At 35.5% G+C, this 16,688-nt stretch overlaps 1 protein-coding gene across 2 annotated transcripts in view; it reads left to right on the top strand.

The window, feature by feature from the left end:
• The window catches only part of VPS50 (VPS50 subunit of EARP/GARPII complex), a 120,194-nt gene that overhangs the window by 92,108 nt on the left and 11,398 nt on the right, over positions 1–16,688 (top strand). For both annotated transcript variants that reach the window (XM_079152088.1, XM_079152087.1), the window contains exons 22-24: positions 2,928–3,008; positions 14,541–14,689; positions 15,202–15,298. In XM_079152088.1, the coding sequence (XP_079008214.1) occupies positions 2,928–3,008; positions 14,541–14,689; positions 15,202–15,298 (327 nt within the window). The remainder of the gene's footprint in view (positions 1–2,927; positions 3,009–14,540; positions 14,690–15,201; positions 15,299–16,688) is intronic.

The following is a 16,688-nucleotide window of genomic DNA, read 5'->3' as shown; positions in this document are numbered from 1 at the left end:
GGCAAACTTGAATTACAAAAGTTGACCTAAGAAGTAGAAGAAAACTGGAGTAGTTCTTTATCATTTAAATGAATTTAAATTTATAAGTAAAAAGCTTCAAAAAGCATTAACCCTGTATAATATGCCAAAGAATAGAGGAAAAGGGGTTTGATAATTTGTTTTCTGTTGCCAATATTATTCTCATTCCTAAAACAGACAGACACAAGAAAAGATAACAGACCAGTATCTCTTGTACACATACATTTTAAGAAATTCTTAAGGTTTTAGAAAATTAACTCATGATCAAGTAGTACTTATCTTGAAACTACAGAATTTATTTAACAGCCTAAAATCCTATTCCAGAATCAATATAACTCACCAATTAATATTCTTTAAAAGAAAAACGCATGACTGTTTAAATATTTGTAAAAAGCATTTAACTAACATTTAATATCCTTCTGTGGTTTAAAAACTCAGAAAACTACTAAGAGCAGGGAATTTCTTTAACCAAGTTATGGGCTTCCATAAAATAGTTAATAATATTCAATGATGAAAGTCTCAATGCTTTCATTGTTTATAAAACCCAGATAAGATCCAAAACCACAAAACCTCAGTTAACCGCCTCCCACCACACACACACAGAAAAAATCTCTGTGGCATTTTAGTCAGGCATGTGCCTCTTTAAAATGACATACAAAGTATAAGCCATAAAGAAAAGGACTTCGTGATTAGCAACTTTGACTTTTCTAAAGACAGAAATACAAAAAGACAAGTCAGACTAGGAGAAAATCTTGCAAACCATATTGAAAATGGGCATGTTTCCACAATGTGTAAACAACTCTTGGAACTCCACAAGAAAACAAGGAATCCGGTATAAAAATGGGCAAAAGATTTGGTCAAATAGCATCACAAAAGAAGATATGTGCACAGCTTAGAAGCATCTAAAACAGTGTTCTACATCACTGGTCATCAGAGAAACGCAGTACCGCCACCTGTCCATTGGAATGGCTAATTAAAAGGACATCACAAATTGTTAATGTTGTGGAGTGTTGTAATCTCCTGTGGCTGCCTTAGCAAAATAATCATAGACTGGGTAACTATAAAAACAGAAATTTATTTCTCATAGTTCTGGAGGCTGAAGAGACAAGATCAAAGTGCTGGCCAATTCAGTTCCAGGACTCTCTGCCTGGCTTATGGAGAGCTGCTTTCTCACTGTATCATTATTTGGCCTTTCCTCTGCTCATTTTCTTTATAATGCACTAATCCCATTGTACAAGGGCTTCACTCTCCTGAACTCATCTAACTCTGATTATCTCCCAAAGGCCACATCTCCAAATAACATCACATTACCAGCTGTGACTTTACCATCAATTTTGGGAGTACAAACATTCAGTCTGTGACACAGAGCAACAAAAACTCACATTACTTGTGGAAATACAAAAGTTCTGGTTACTTTAGAAAAAGGTATGACAATACCTGATAAAGTTAGAAATATTGTATTAACCAGCAATGACACTTACAAGTACCCAAGAGAACTGAAAATAGTGTATGACCAGGCAAAGACTGAGACCTCAACATAGGTTCACTGAGGCATTATACAAACAGGCCAAACTGGGACTCAGATGTTTAGAGACTGATGAATAAGCAAACAGATTGTGTTGTTTGTGTATACTATTGAATATTAAACCAGAGTGCAGAATACTAGTGGTCTCATAGCACAATTGAATCTGAAAAGCATACTGAGTAAAAGAAGCTAAACTCAAAAAACAGCACACTGTGATTCCATTTATTTGAAATTTTAGCAAAGGCAAAAACTAGTAACAGAAAGCTGATCAGAGGTTAAGAATGTGGGGAGAGAATAAGTGCAATGGGCATGAGCACATTTTCAAAGAGGAGAAAATTTTCTATTTTAATTGTGATGCTGCTTGCAACACTGTAACAACTACCAAAAATTACCAGACTGTATACTTAAAACTAATTACTTTATATATAAATAATACCTTCATGAAAAAGGAAGAAAAATGAATTAATGAGGATATAAAACCTAGAGAAAATAAAATTATAAAATTAGCAATTAGTTCCTGTTTTCCTATACCATGTCATCTCATAACTATTTTAGCTTGAGACTTTTTGACATGTGTAAATAATTTCTCATTTTTATTCTTAGCTTAGAGAAGAAGCACAACAATAAATGTGTATACATGCTTTTGGGTATATATTCACAGTTATACATATATCTGTGAGTATACTAATAAGATTACATTTTAATAAATAATGTTTCCAATTTATTGGCTCAGAGAACATTTTAACTTTTTCCAAATATCTTTGTGTATCTATGATTATCTCTCAAATTTATTTTCATCATTTGAACTATTACACCAAGAACTCACTCACCAGCTTTTCATGTCTTAGCAATCAAGTCACTCTTCTTATTTATTCCCTTGTGTGTATGTTTTTGTAAGTGCTTTGGCTTTGTGATAATGAATAGAATTCTATACTGTGAAATGTTTACTGAGCCTAAGAAAATTTGATTGATTTTTGAATGAGGGTTTAGGCTGTCTCTAATTTGTATAAGAAAAATAAATTTAGCAACATGCTACATTTTCTTTGAGGTAAACGCACTGCAGCATACTTTAAGTACAATAGAGGATACTATCTTTAAGTATCTAAAACCTTAAGCTTTGTAACTTATGGTAATAACTTGTGGGAAGAAGTTCTCTTATTAATTCATAAGTTTGCTCATGAGTAATTTGTTCTTTGATTCCCTTGAGGGCCACGGTTTGACTTCTTTGCTTGATGTGTTGGAATTTTTTAATACCTTTTGGAAACCCTCTGAAGACTAAATAACTGGAAATTCATCAAATACTTTGGTTAATTTTAAGGTTTATCATTTACAAAATCATCTCTAGAGTGATGTAACTATGCTCTTTTTTTTTTTTTTTTTTTAGTTGGAATCAACAGGACTCGGTCTTAGTAGTAGTAGACTAAGAACAACTCTCAACAGAATACAAGAAAGCCTTATTGATTTGGTAAGTAATAAACTGGAATTAATTCCTTTGTTACGTAAAGTTGAAGCCAGTCATCTAATCAGCTATCTGTGAAGGTGTGTTTTTATGTATTATGAAGTGCCTGAACTCTTTAGTATTATGCTAAGTGCTTGTAGAAAGTAAAACAGATATTGCTTATAATCTGGCAGATCTTTGTGGTTGGGGTTCTGGTACATGCTGAAGAGTTGTGTTTTAGAGATTGTCTCAGGTCACTTTATAAACAGTTTTGAAATTCAAGGAGAGAGTTTGGTTTTAGATTTCTATGTAGAAGGGCCCAGTTCTTGACAGTTGTGTCAATGATGAAATGCATGCTCTAAGAAGATGGGTTAGGTAGCAACATAAAGGGAACCTTCTGTAGTTTTTAAGCTCACATAAACATTTAAAATTAAAAAAAAAAAAAAATCTTTTTCTTGAGGTTGGTCGCCATGGTCAGAAATTTATGTTTTTCAGGACATTTCTTTGTGTCTACATTAACCCCAGGCTTCTCCAAATTTTTCTTCATTCTTTCAACCTACCCCACATGAGCCGTCATTTTCTTCCTTTTTCTTAAGTTCTATATATTCTATATTTTCTTAAGTTCTATACTTCTATTATTGGTAATTTTTATAAATCAAATTAATAATTGTTATAAGAAATATTTATTGAAATAATTATCATATGCCAGGCATAGTTATGGTGTTGAGAATTCATCAGTGCATAGAGATAATTCCTGTCTTCTTAGAACTTGTATTTTATTGGAGCAGAGACAAACATATACTTATAATGAAACAGGCTGATAAATGCTAATAAGATGAAAATGGAGCAGAGTGTTGGGGTGGTGATCTTTGAGCAGAGATGTGAATACAGTGAGAGGCATGCGCTGATACCTTGGGTGAAGAGAGTGTGAGCAGAGGAAATAAGCAGTGTCCATCTCCTGGATCATTTGGAGATATTTTGACCCAGTATATCTTTAATCTTTACATCTTTTTTTTCTTTCTGTTTCTTTTTTGTTTTTTTAATTTTTTTAAGGCAGTTGCCCCTCAATATCTGGAGCATTGATTCCAGGATGCACTGCAAATACCGCAGTCCAGATGTTCAAGTCCCTTTTATAAAATAGCATTATATTGGTACATAACCTACTTTAAATCATCTCTAGATTAGTTACAATGCCTAATAACATGGAAATGCTGTGTCAGTAGTTATAGTACATTATTTAGGCAATAACAACAAGCAAGAAAGCCTATTCATATTCAGTACAGATGCCTCTTTAAAAAAAAATAGTTTTAGTCTACAGTTGGTTGAATCCACAGATGTGGGAGTGTATGTTATGGTACTTACCATGGCACACAGCATTTCTTCAATATATGTCCATGGAGTAGGTGAACAAACCTGAATCCCTGGGTTTCATGTCCTAACTTAATTTGACTTTTTCTTGTGCTATTTAATCTTTGTCTTCATTCAGATCAAGGATCCTTTTTTGACCAGCCTAGCCCCCTCCCTTTATTTTTTTTTCCCCTCTAAAAGTCTTTGTTTTGTGAAATCTATTGGCTTCCAAACATGTTGGAACTTTTCTGTGTTTCATTTTGGATTCTCTTGTTTGATTCTTAGCATCATCCAATCTTATTCTACAGATCTTAGTCCACAGCTTAAGTTTTTCTTGTTTCCTCAAGAATGATGGTATGAGGGAGCTAGGGGTATAGCTCAATAGTAGAGAACTTGCCTACCATGTGTGAGGCCCTAGGATCAATCCCAATCTCCAGCACTGGAAGAAAAATGAAAAAAAAAAAGGAAAGAATGATATGATGGACTGAAATTCACCATCAGAGTCCTTCAGTCTGGCAATTTCTCTTGTCATCTCTGCTAGTTAATAGATAATGATTATCAAAGCACAGTTCCAGATGTGACCCTTATAATTTTGCCACATAGATATACAATGAAATTGCATGACCAAGTAAGTAAACAGTGGTACTAAACTAAACTAGCCCTTCTTTGAGATGAGCTGCCACCCATCTCTCTGCCTAATAATAAAGCATCTGCCTAACTTCTGTGATCTTTGGATAAGTTTTTTCCTGAACTAGTATAATTGTCAAATTTAGAGATGTATATTTAAAAGCTAACTATACTTTCCCTTGCTCAATAAATAAAGATGCCTGTTTTTTTCTTTATTTTTTCTTTTGGCATATTATCTTCTTATATTCTTTATTTTTTAAAACTTTTTTAGTTGTAGATAGACACAATATCTTTATTTTATTTATTTACTTTTATGTAGTATTGAGGATCCAACCCAGTGCCTCATGTATTTGAGGCAGTTGCTCTACCACTGAGCTACAGCCCCAGCCGTACAGATTGTTTCTTAAAGTCTTTATTGTTACCACTTCTAGAATCAAAAGATTGCCTGATGAATGAGAAGACCATGCAAGCAGTTATTCCTTCTTCAGTTTGTAAAGATCACTGCCCTTTGAGAGGGTCTCTCCAGTGTCCTGATCCCTCTGGAGTATGAGATTTCATATGCTATAAGTTTTCCTGAAAATTTTCATTAGTTTCCTGTTTTCTGTTGGTTTCTGTCTATTCATACAGAAAAGCATTGGTTTATTATTTTAGGAAATCTATTTATCAAACTTTGTTTTCAGGTTTTTTTTGCTGACATATTTTCTCACTTCTTTAATTCACATATACATTGACAGAGAACATTAATTGGTTTCTTGATGTTCAGTATATTCTTTATGTAGTAAAATAGTTTATAGCCTAATTAATCTGGATTCAATTAGATGGAAGTAATATTTTATTCTTATATTTATCCTACATGTCAATTGAAATCTTAATAATTTTTTCATAATTTGATTTTTCATCATAAATGTCCTCTAAGTTTTTACTTTTCTTTAAGCTGTAAAAGGCAAATTGAATCATCATGATCTTAAAATTTTCACCTAAAATAATTTACTATATAAATTCCATGTAAAATAAGAAAATTTGTTTGACACATCAAAGAAAAGTCTAAGAAAAGAAGTTTGATAGAGGAAAAGTAGGGAAGGAAACCGGTATATGTGATATTGGTTCCAGAAATGTAAATTTTTAATCTTCTAGTTGGTGATGCAAAATAAATAGTTTGCTTTAAGACCTATTGTTATGGGGTGCAACTTAAGAACAGACTGATCACCACTGAGCAGTCCAAATTTGAGAGGCTTTATTAAGCCGGCTGACTGTCTCACACAATGCCCCAAAAAATGGCTATTGGGAGAACAGCCCCGACCATCAGGTTGTAGGGGTTTTCATACCAAAAATCACATCAATCATAAGTGTCTGTTGCTATGATTCAAAATTACAAACTAAAATCATGAGATCATCAACAGAGGGGAAAGTGGGTCAAAATGACCCTTATCTAGGTACAAACTAAAGAATGGTTACTAACATCCACAGGATCACCGTTCACATGGTGCATTGTTTAGGAGCAATAGGAATCAAAAAAAAAAAAAAGAGAGAAATTTTTCATTACATAAGAATTGTCATTTTGTATTGCTAACCATGTCACGATAAGTAAGTGATGATGGATACAGAGGTGGGGTGTTCCCATGGGAGAAGCTTATTTCCTACATGACATGGAGTCTCAGAGCAAAATGGAGTCTGTCCATTCATTTTCCTTATAGTCTGGCCTATTACATTCTCATGGAGCCAGATCTGTCACCCCATCACACCTATGACCAACTTTGAATATTAACAATAAAAATGTATTTTAAATTTTTCCAGAAAAGTCTGTAAGTATGGATTAATGGCAGGAAAGGCTAAAAAAATATAACTTTCATTTTGTAAATAAAGATTAAGGTTTTATTTCTCAGTCTTCAAGGAGGTTATATCCTTACTTATTGGACTGGTATAAACTGAAACATTAATCCCGTTTAGGAACTTTTCCATTTAAAGTGCACAATAAGCACATGCCATTTATTTATGTCAGTCTGACATTTTTGTGACTCTCTTGCACTCTTCAAGCATATTTCCTGAAATGTAAACACAGACCTTTAACCTTTAAGCAGATGATTACTATAATTTTTATGCTTAAAATGCCAGTGACAACTGGGAACAAAGGAAGGCATTTATTTTATTTTATTTTTTTAGTCACACCATTTGCGTAATCATACATGCACATAGGGTAATGATATTTGTCTCATTCTGTTATTTTTATCTGTGTTTTATTCTTCCTTAAATAGGCAATGATGCCAGAGGAGTCTGCTCAGGTAATATAGATGGCATTTTGGAGTAATATAGCCTAGTTTAAATACCAGCTTAATAGTTCCAAATCATATACATGAGTCGAAAGCAAAATAAAGGCCTTTGTTACATGTCTCAAGGTAGATTGAATCTTGATTATTTTTTTTTCAAGTGGGTTTCTTTTTTATTATTTTGATTCATTGTACACAAGTGGGGCTCAACTTTCGTTTCTCTGATTGTAAACAAAGTAGAGTCATACCACTCGTGTAATCATACGTGTACATAGGGTAATGATGCTTGTCTCATTCTATTATTTTTCCTTCCCCCCTTCCTCCTCCCCACTCCTCGTTTTCTGTATACGGTCCATCGTAAGGAAGGTGTTTTAATCAAAACCTTTGTAATTGGGTGGGAGCAATCTCAGTCATCTCTGAATGTTTGTGAAAGAGCTGTGCCAGCAGAAGGCGAATTCAGCCCCCTTGTGTCAAAGGTGCTAAGAAGTAGATGATACTTCCGCCTCGCCTGTCATGTGGAGATGGACTGCATTACCCTCGGGCTACAACAGCCCTCTCCATTAGGGCCATCACTGCCTAGCAACACTTCCCTTGCTCTGTCACCAATTACATACATAGTTAGTGACTAAATTCAAAGAAACTTTCAGTTTTATAGATGTGTTATATGTATAGTGATGTCTAATCATAAAAGAATGAAATTCAAAAGTAATTCTGCAGTTATAAGTTTATGTTATTTGTGATGACCTTGAGCTATCTATAGACTTAGAGCTTATACAGAATTGTCAGGAAGATCATGTCAAATCTAGTTTAATTGTAAAATATTTTAAATGCAAGAGTGTTCAATGCTTAGAAGAATATTTAATTATATTTTTAGAGTATAATACTTAAGCTTTCAACCATTAAATTGTAGAAGGAAGCTTACCTTTGCTTATTTATCCTGTACAGGATTCATATATACCAATAAACTGTGCTCTGCTTGAGCCTGTTCAGTGATGGGAGCTCAGAAGCAAGGCAGTCTTGCCTTATAGTCTGCCTTGTGGATTGTGCTTTGTTATGGCATAGCTAAATCTGCCTTCTGGAACTATTTTCTGTTAAATATTTCTACCTCATTCGGTTGCTTTGGCTAGCCTAATCATCTTGCCCAAGTGAACGCTCTCAGTCCCCAACTCAAGGTTTATGTTTCAAGGTTTCAGATCTTCTCACTGTTCTTTAATTTGTCCTTCAATAGATATTTACAACTCTGAACTGAGAAGATAATACTGAGTGCTTTAAGCAGTGCTGGAGGTACACAGAAGGGAAGGGACTATGTGATGAGGCTGAAAGACAAGCCATACCTAGGCTAATAGCCGCCTTACTAGTTCATCCAACAAATAGATATTGTGTGCTTACGAACTCAGTGGTAGGCTGATGATCCCTTTAGTGGAGGAAGCAGATAAGAAATAACTGAATACCTAATTTAATGTCAGATTGTGTTGGGAGCTGTGAAGAACTGGATAAGAAGGAGTGAAAGAAAGAGAAAGGGTACAGTTTTATTTGGGCAATCAGAAGGTAACATTGAAGCAGATCCTTGAAGAACATAGGGACGTTAGACACCTGGATAAGAACAAGTTTCAACAAACATTTATTTAGTGCCTTTTAGGGGAATACTTGAAGTATGGTGTCTGGTATCACTTTAGGAGTTAAAGATATAACCATAGGAATAAGATGGAAAACCAGACAAAACTCCTGACCCATGTGGAACTTATTTTCTAGCAGGGAGAACATATTTTGGGGAAAAGTTAGAGAAACAAGAAATGCAAAGGCCCTGGGGTGGGAGCATGCTGTGCTTTTTCCAGGAACAGCAGAGAGGCCAATGTGATTGGAATAGAGTAGAAGCAAGATCATCAGTGATAGCTGAGACCAGAGAGAGAGAGCCAGGGCCTAGATCATGTAAAGCCATTGCATTTTACTCTAAGGAAAACAGGAAGCCACTGAAAGAAATTGAGGCAGGAGAGTTAATATGATCTGCCTAATTATTTAGAAGAGAATTATTTGGTCTGCTTTGTATAACAGTTCAGGAAAAAGATGAGGTGATTTGTCCTGAAGAGTTAGTGGAAGAAGTAGTGAGGCATGGCAGGATTCTGGGTCTGTAGACACATTGAAATTCACTGATTGGAAGTAGGTTTTAAGACTGGAAGGAATCAAGAATGACACCTAACTTGTAGACATCAGAAATTACCATTAGTAGAGATAGATAAGACTTTTAGGATGGTTGTTTTTGAAGAGAATATCAAGAGTTCAGTTTCAAATATCAAATGCACTAAAGGTAAGAGAGTTTGGGTTATTTATGTAAGTTTTGTAGTTGCTGGTATTCAGTTGGCATAAAACTGTGGAACTGAATGAAATCATCAAGGGAGAATATAAATAGAAGTATGAGAACTGAACTGGAATATTTAAAGGTCAGGGAGATGGGCAAATGGCCAGTAGAACACGAGTAAAAACAGCAAGGTGTGATGTTCTGGAAACTGAAGAAAGTTTTTCAAAGTCAGCTGTATAGGATGCTGTAGGTAGTTAAGTTTGAGTATTCAGGGTTGACTGTTGGGTTTGGGCATATTGAGACCCCTGGGGAACCCTGAAGACAGTTTCTTTGAAAAGGGACAAATGAAAGCCTGCTTGGTATAAGTTTGAAAGGAGAGGAGATGAGGGGAAGACTGTTATGTCGTTGTTGTCATCTTAATTAACTAAACTAATGGAGGGCTTGCTCATTCCAGAAGGCTCGCCTAGCTAGGTTGTGAGGTACAAAAATGACCAAAGTGGTCCTCACCCTCCAAAAACTCCCCATGAGGTGGGGAGTCAGGAAACAGTCACTAATGTGCCTTTTAAACTTGTGTCTGCCTGGGTGGTGGAAACACAAGTAAGATATGCTCATTTTTCTTGGGAGACTGAGAAAGTTGTAGGAAGGAGGTGGCACATAAGCTCAGACTTTAAAAATGAGGAGGAGAAAACTAGGCAGATGAGGCAGGGAGAGCTGCTAAAATAGGAGTTTCATTCAGCCAGGGATGCAAGCAGTCTAGTGTGGCTAGACCTTAGGGGCACGTGGAACACCTCAAAATGAGGCCGGCAAGGTGGCTGTCGTCAGTAATACTATGATAGCATGTTCAAACTTTTCACTGTAAAGAATGAATTAAGGCTTCCAAATCAGGGAGTAACATGACCACATCTCTATTAGAAAATTCTTATCAGTATTCTAGAAAAATAAACCAGTTAACCATGTGGAGGCTAGAGTAGAAACAGGAGAGGCAGAGACAGCTCTCCATTCAAAGGCTTCTTGTTGCAGTTTTTTATTGTTTGTTTTGTTTTCTCCCAAAACTATTTTTTAATTTTTGCACAAAGAATTATGGTACATGTTTATAGGGTACAGTGCGATGTTTTAATACAGTATACACCATGTAATAATAAAATTAGGGTATTTAGCATATCCATCATTTCATAACAATTGTCCTTTCCTTATAGTGAGAATATTCAACATCTTTCTTCTGAAACATTCAGGACAATATAATTAACCATAGTCACACAACTGTGCAGTAGAACACTGGAACTTAATCCTGTCCAACTGTACATTTGTGTCTGTTGGCCATCTCTCTCTGTGCCCTTTTCCCTACGCTCCTCAGCCGCTGGCAGCCAGTCTTCTCCTCTCTACCTCTTTAAATTCCACATATGATTGAGATCATGTGGTACTTGCCTTTCTGTGCATATCTTATTTGACTTAATGTTCTTCAGGTTCATCCAGGTTGTCACAAATGAGAGGACTCATTTTTTATGACTGAATAGTGTTTCATTGTGTACATATACCACATTTTCTTTGTCCATCCATAGGTAGTTTGATCCCATATCTTGACTATTGTGAGTAGTGCTTCAATAAACATGGGGATATAGATATTTCTTTGATGTACTGATTTCATTTCCTTTGAATATATACCCAGTAGTGATATTGCTGGATCATAAGGTATTTGTGTTTTTAATTTCCTTGGGAAAACTGGGGATGTATCTCAGTAGTAGAGTGCTTGCCTAGCATGAATGAGGCCCTATGTTCAATCCCCAGCACCACACACGCACACACACATAGAACCTCCATACTGTTTTCCCTAATGACCAAACAGGTTTACATTTCCACCACCAGTGCCTGTTATTTTTTGTCTTTCTGATAATAGTCATTCTTGGAGTGTGGTAATAACTCATTGTGCTTTTGATTTCCATTTCCCTGATGACTAGTGATTTTTGAGCATTTTCTCATTGGTGTACCTTCATTTGAGAAATATCTGTTTGGGTCTTTTGTTCATTTTTATATCAGATTACTTGTTTGGGTTTTAGGGTTTTTTGCTTTTGAGTTGCTTGAGTTCCTTATATTCTGGATATTAATCTTTTGTCAGCATAGTTTTAAGTATTTTCTCCTATTCTATAGGTTGTCTCTCTACTTGTTTTCTCTACTGGGCAGAAGCTTTTTAGTTTGATGTAATGCCATTTGTCTGTATTTGCCTTTGTTGGTTGTGCTTTGAGGGTCTTGTCCAAAAAGTCTTACTTGCCTTTTCCAGGTCTGAAGTTTTTCCCCTATTTATTTGTAGTAGTTTCATAATTCAGGTCTTACATTTCACTCAAATCATTTTGAGTTCATTGTTTTGTGCATTAGGGAGAGAGAGGGTCCAGCCTCATTCTTCTTCATGGGGATATACAGTTTTCCCAGTTCAAAGAGTCTGTCCTTTTCCATTGTGTGTTTTTGGCACTTTTGCCTAAATCAGTTTTCTATAAGTAAATAGATTTACTTCTGTATTCTTTATTCTGTTCCATTGGTCTCTGTATCTGTTTTTATACCAGTACAGTATTTTTGTTGCTTTATTTTGTAGCATATTTTGAAGTCAAGTAGTGTGATACAGCCAGTTTTGATCTTTTATGCTCAAGTAACCTGTGGGATGTAGCAACAGTAGTTCTCAGAGAGAAGTATATAGCAATAAATGCCTATTCAGACATTCTATTTATTTTATTATAAATAAAATAATAATTACTCTTTCATCTTTATCTGTTATTTATTTATTTGGAATAGTCCAGTCATAACTGCCAAAGGATGTGAGGCCCAACTAATTAGTGGCATCAGAAAGGAATAAAAAAGAGAAGTGTCTGTTAATTTTTTAGTGGTGGAGTAGATATGAGAGGTAAGGAGGAGTGGAAGTCATGAATTATTCCAAGGGTTCTCAATTGGACAGTTATTTAAAAAAAAAAAAAAAAGCAGAATTGAATAGCACAGGCAACCAGTTGGTATCATACACTAATTTCATGAATTATGTTTTGTTTTGTTTTGCTTGAGTGGATTTGCTCCCTTTCTAGTAGAGACAAATAAAGGAGCTATAACACTGATTAACTTGTGTAGCTCCACAATCGTCATTCTCCCTAGAGGAAGAGCAGTTATTCTCCAAATAACTTTTAAATGCTAATCAAGTAATGAGAGATGAGAGAGACTATCTTTAGGAGAAGACAGGAAATTAAAAGGAATTTTTAAAAATAGTACCATTTTCTAACTTGAAATGTTTTGTAATTTTTATTTGTATTTCACTGAATTTACAAAAATAAATTATGCTTCCAGAACCTTATGTAATTGACAGCATTTTTAGTCACCTGGAAAATGTTGGATATTTGGGATTATAAAGTTTCTTCAAGCAGTAATCTAGGTTTACATTTTTATACATATTTAGATTTGTTTATATCCAATTTTTGTGCTAAAATTTTCTTTGAGAGTCTTTTAAGGCAATTTCTTATTTATATCTGCATTTAATTGTGATGTCTGTTCACTCAGATTCTTACCTTGAAATTCCATAATGGGGATAATCATTTAATATTTTCCATACTGAAAATAGTACATAAACTGCAAATGATAATGTCATTCTAAATCAAAAATTTAAAACATTTTACTAAAGGATTGGGTAAGGTCAGGAGTTACCTACTATAAACTTTAAAAAGTAGCACATCTGCTTAGCATTTATTCTATTTTTTTCTTGCAAATTTCTCTTCTGGAGTTTCTTTTCAAAACATATTAAATAGAGTTTGTTGCCATGCCATTATTGGAAAAGCTAGTATTATTATTTCCGTTTCTAATTCAAGCTACTTGTTAGTAGAAATATATTTGGTTATGAAAGTTCTTCGTGACCTCCCACTGTAAAGGGACTTTGAGATCTTTATATCATTGGTATTGCTAGGAGTCATTTATTGAGAACCATGCGCCCATGAAGATGTTCTTTTTACAATGCAGTTGTGACGTCACCAGCTTGACTGTCCCCAAAACGATAAATAAGATTCTCTTCTTTGACATTGAATGAGCAACTCTGGGCATATGACGATGTCAATATTCTGAACAGCATTCCTTCATGTTTACTTTACAAAGGGAAACTTGCTCACCTTAATATATGTGTGTCTGTGAAACGAACTGGCAGCAGTCCTCTGTCAGCTACTACAGGTGACCAGTCTAGTGTCTCCTTACTTATCTAAGCTCTCAAGACTCCCACACACACAAAGCTGTTTGTGTATGATACAGGATATTTTTGTGTGAAGTCCAAGAAGGTACATAACTCACATTCAAGTTACTCCTTGTCTGACATCAAAATACCTGGAAAGATAAATTAATAATTTCGGCTTGCTAGTGAGAATGGCATCAGATAAAACAGATTTGCAGCCTAATGAGTTTTCTTGGTCTCAGATTAGGCTGCCTCTCTCCTGTTGACTTCGTGGCTTTTTATCTAAATCATTGGATCTCTCCTGGAACTCCTAGGAGCCCAACATACCCTGCATCTGGGCATCTCTTTCCTTCTCAAGAAGATTCTATTCCTAGACAGATACAATACACCTGCTTTGTAGTTCTGCCTTCTTGAGATTATACCAAGGTCATCTTGATTAAGATTTGGATGTGCAATGGTTAATCAAACCCTCCTTTATGATTTTTATAGCTTGGTTATGAAGGATCAAGTTTATTTTCCTCATTTATAAGTTCTTGAGGGGCATCTTAATGTTGTCTCTGAAACTTGATTCATAAAGATTCCTTGTGTTGGCAGACTCAAGGTCATGCTTAGATGATAACATATAGTGTATGATCTACATAATAATTTTCACATAGTTTAAAATGGAAAGTTCCAGTAGTTACAAAACAAACAGGGGGGAAAAAGAGCTAAAACTATGATTAGTTAATGTATGCCAGTGAGTGTTTTAATTGCAGTTCTAGGTTTGTCAAACTCATATGGTTTGTTACCATTAGATTTGCTGTTTCAGGTGTTAATGTAAAATGTGTGTGTTGTATTTTTAGGAAGTTTCAGCTGATCCTACTGCCACACTCACAGCAGCAGAAGAAAGAAAGGAGAAGGTACCCAGCCCACACCTCAGTCACCTAGTGGTTTTGACATCTGGGGATTCATTGTATGGGTTGGCAGAAAGAGTGGTAGCCACAGAATCCCTGTAAGTTGTTAAAAAACAAAATAAAACCAACCCAATTGCTCTGCCATTAAATAGCTTAGAAAAGTAGACATTGTATAATTAGTTTTCTAGCTGTATATAACTGCCTCTTCTAAACATCACTTACCTGTTTCTTAGAAGTATATGCTAACAGAGTACCAATCGATTTTTAAAACTGCATGGTTGATTTTCAATTATACATATGAAAGAAATGAAACCTTACAGGTTTTGATCTTTAGCCACATAATCCTTGCTTTGGGTAAAACTTTAGAAAGCCTTTTGGTATATGTTTTATGTGTTCCTGTCAGTAACTGAAGATTCTACATAAACCGTGATACATTATCAGTGTTACATGTAACTTGCCCTTGGTGTCAGCAAGAATGTTGCTACCAAATGGGAAAATAAATTCTAAGTGTTAAGGTTTTGCTTAGAGATTTTAAAAGATTATACAAAAAACATTGGCAGTCTCTAAATCCTGCAAGGTTTGTTTAACAGTGATTATTTATTCTCTTTAGGGTATTTCTGGCTGAACAGTTTGAATTCCTTCAGCCACATCTGGATGCTGTGATGCCAGCAGTCAAAAAGCCCTTTCTGCAGCAGTTTTATTCTCAGGTCAGAGATTGTCTTTGTCATTTCCACTGTGAATAAGATAGGACTGTCACAGATTATTTAGGCTGCCCCCCCCCCCCCAACTAGAGATCAGTCGCTTAAGTCCCAGGAGAATTGGATAAAATATTACTCATGGATTTCCTATAAATACTTATTGAGCACCCCCTAGAACTTTTAGCAGAGAGAGAGAGAGAGAGATAATTAAAACTATATTTATAATAATGAATAGTAATGCTATGATGAAGGGGAAAATCCATGTCAGCATATTTAGCTCACACTGGAGAAGGGGAGAGCCATAGTGGAGAGAAAGCAGTGTGGAGGAAGCTGGACTAGCCAGGTAGAGAGAGCCAGTTGGGGATATATTCCAGATTAAGAGAACAGAATATTTCAAGACCCGAAGATGAGAGAGAGAGCATGGTGCATGTGGTCAGCTGGGGGAACTAAACTTGTCAGAGCAGATGGCTGGGGACAAGAAGAATGGCTAGAGTGACATGTGGGAGCCACGTCATAGAAAGCATTCTATCTGGAGTTGGACTTGATTCTGAGGGCACCAGGAAGCTACTGGAGGGATTGAAACAGGTGAGCATTTTCAGGTGTGTGTTTTAGAAGGAGTTTGTTGGGGACAGGGTGAAGAGTGGTTTGATGGCAAGACTACAGTCAGGATACCAGTTGAAGACTCACATATGCAAGTGAGAGGTAATGGACTCCGGAGGTCAGGTACTGGGAGTGGAGAGAAGTGGAAGAGTTTGAGAAATAGTTCTCAGTCTTTATGAAAATTTCCAGGTCTCTTGTAATTGTAATGTCAATGGCTTCAAGTTTATTCAGTGTCTCAAAATTGTATTTTGAGTAAGGTCTTGGCCTTCTCATTAAAATATTTTCATAATTTAAGTCTCCAAATAGAGTGTTTTAGTTTTAGATATGATGGATACTAGAAATGAGTAAAATACCCTTTTTTAAAAATTTTCTATTTTTTTATTAAAAATCATAAATTACATAGGGCAGTGTTGTTTGATTCATTCTGTTATTTTTTCCCCTTCCCTCCACCCCTCCCACCCCCCTTTCCCCCTATACAGTCCTTCCTTCCTCCATTCTTACCACATTCCTTATCCCTAACCCTAAACCTATCCCTAACCCTAACGCTAACCCCTCCTACCCCCCATTATATGTCCTCATCCACTTACCAGCGAGATCATTCGTCCTTTAGTTTTTTGAGATTGGCTTATCTCACTTAGCATGATATTCTCCAATTTCATCCATTTGCCTGCAAATGCCATCATTTTATCATTCTTCATGGCAGAGTAATATTCCATTGTATATATATGCCACAGTTTCTTTATCCATTCATCAACTGAAGGGCATCTAGGTTGGTTCCACAATCTGGCTATAGTGAATT

The sequence above is a fragment of the Sciurus vulgaris genome, assembly GCF_902686455.1.
Source record: "Sciurus vulgaris genome assembly, chromosome: 8".
Classification (NCBI taxonomy): Eukaryota; Metazoa; Chordata; class Mammalia; order Rodentia; family Sciuridae; genus Sciurus; species Sciurus vulgaris.
The sequence above is the reverse complement of the archived record's forward strand: the minus strand, read 5'-3'. Positions and strand labels throughout refer to the sequence as shown.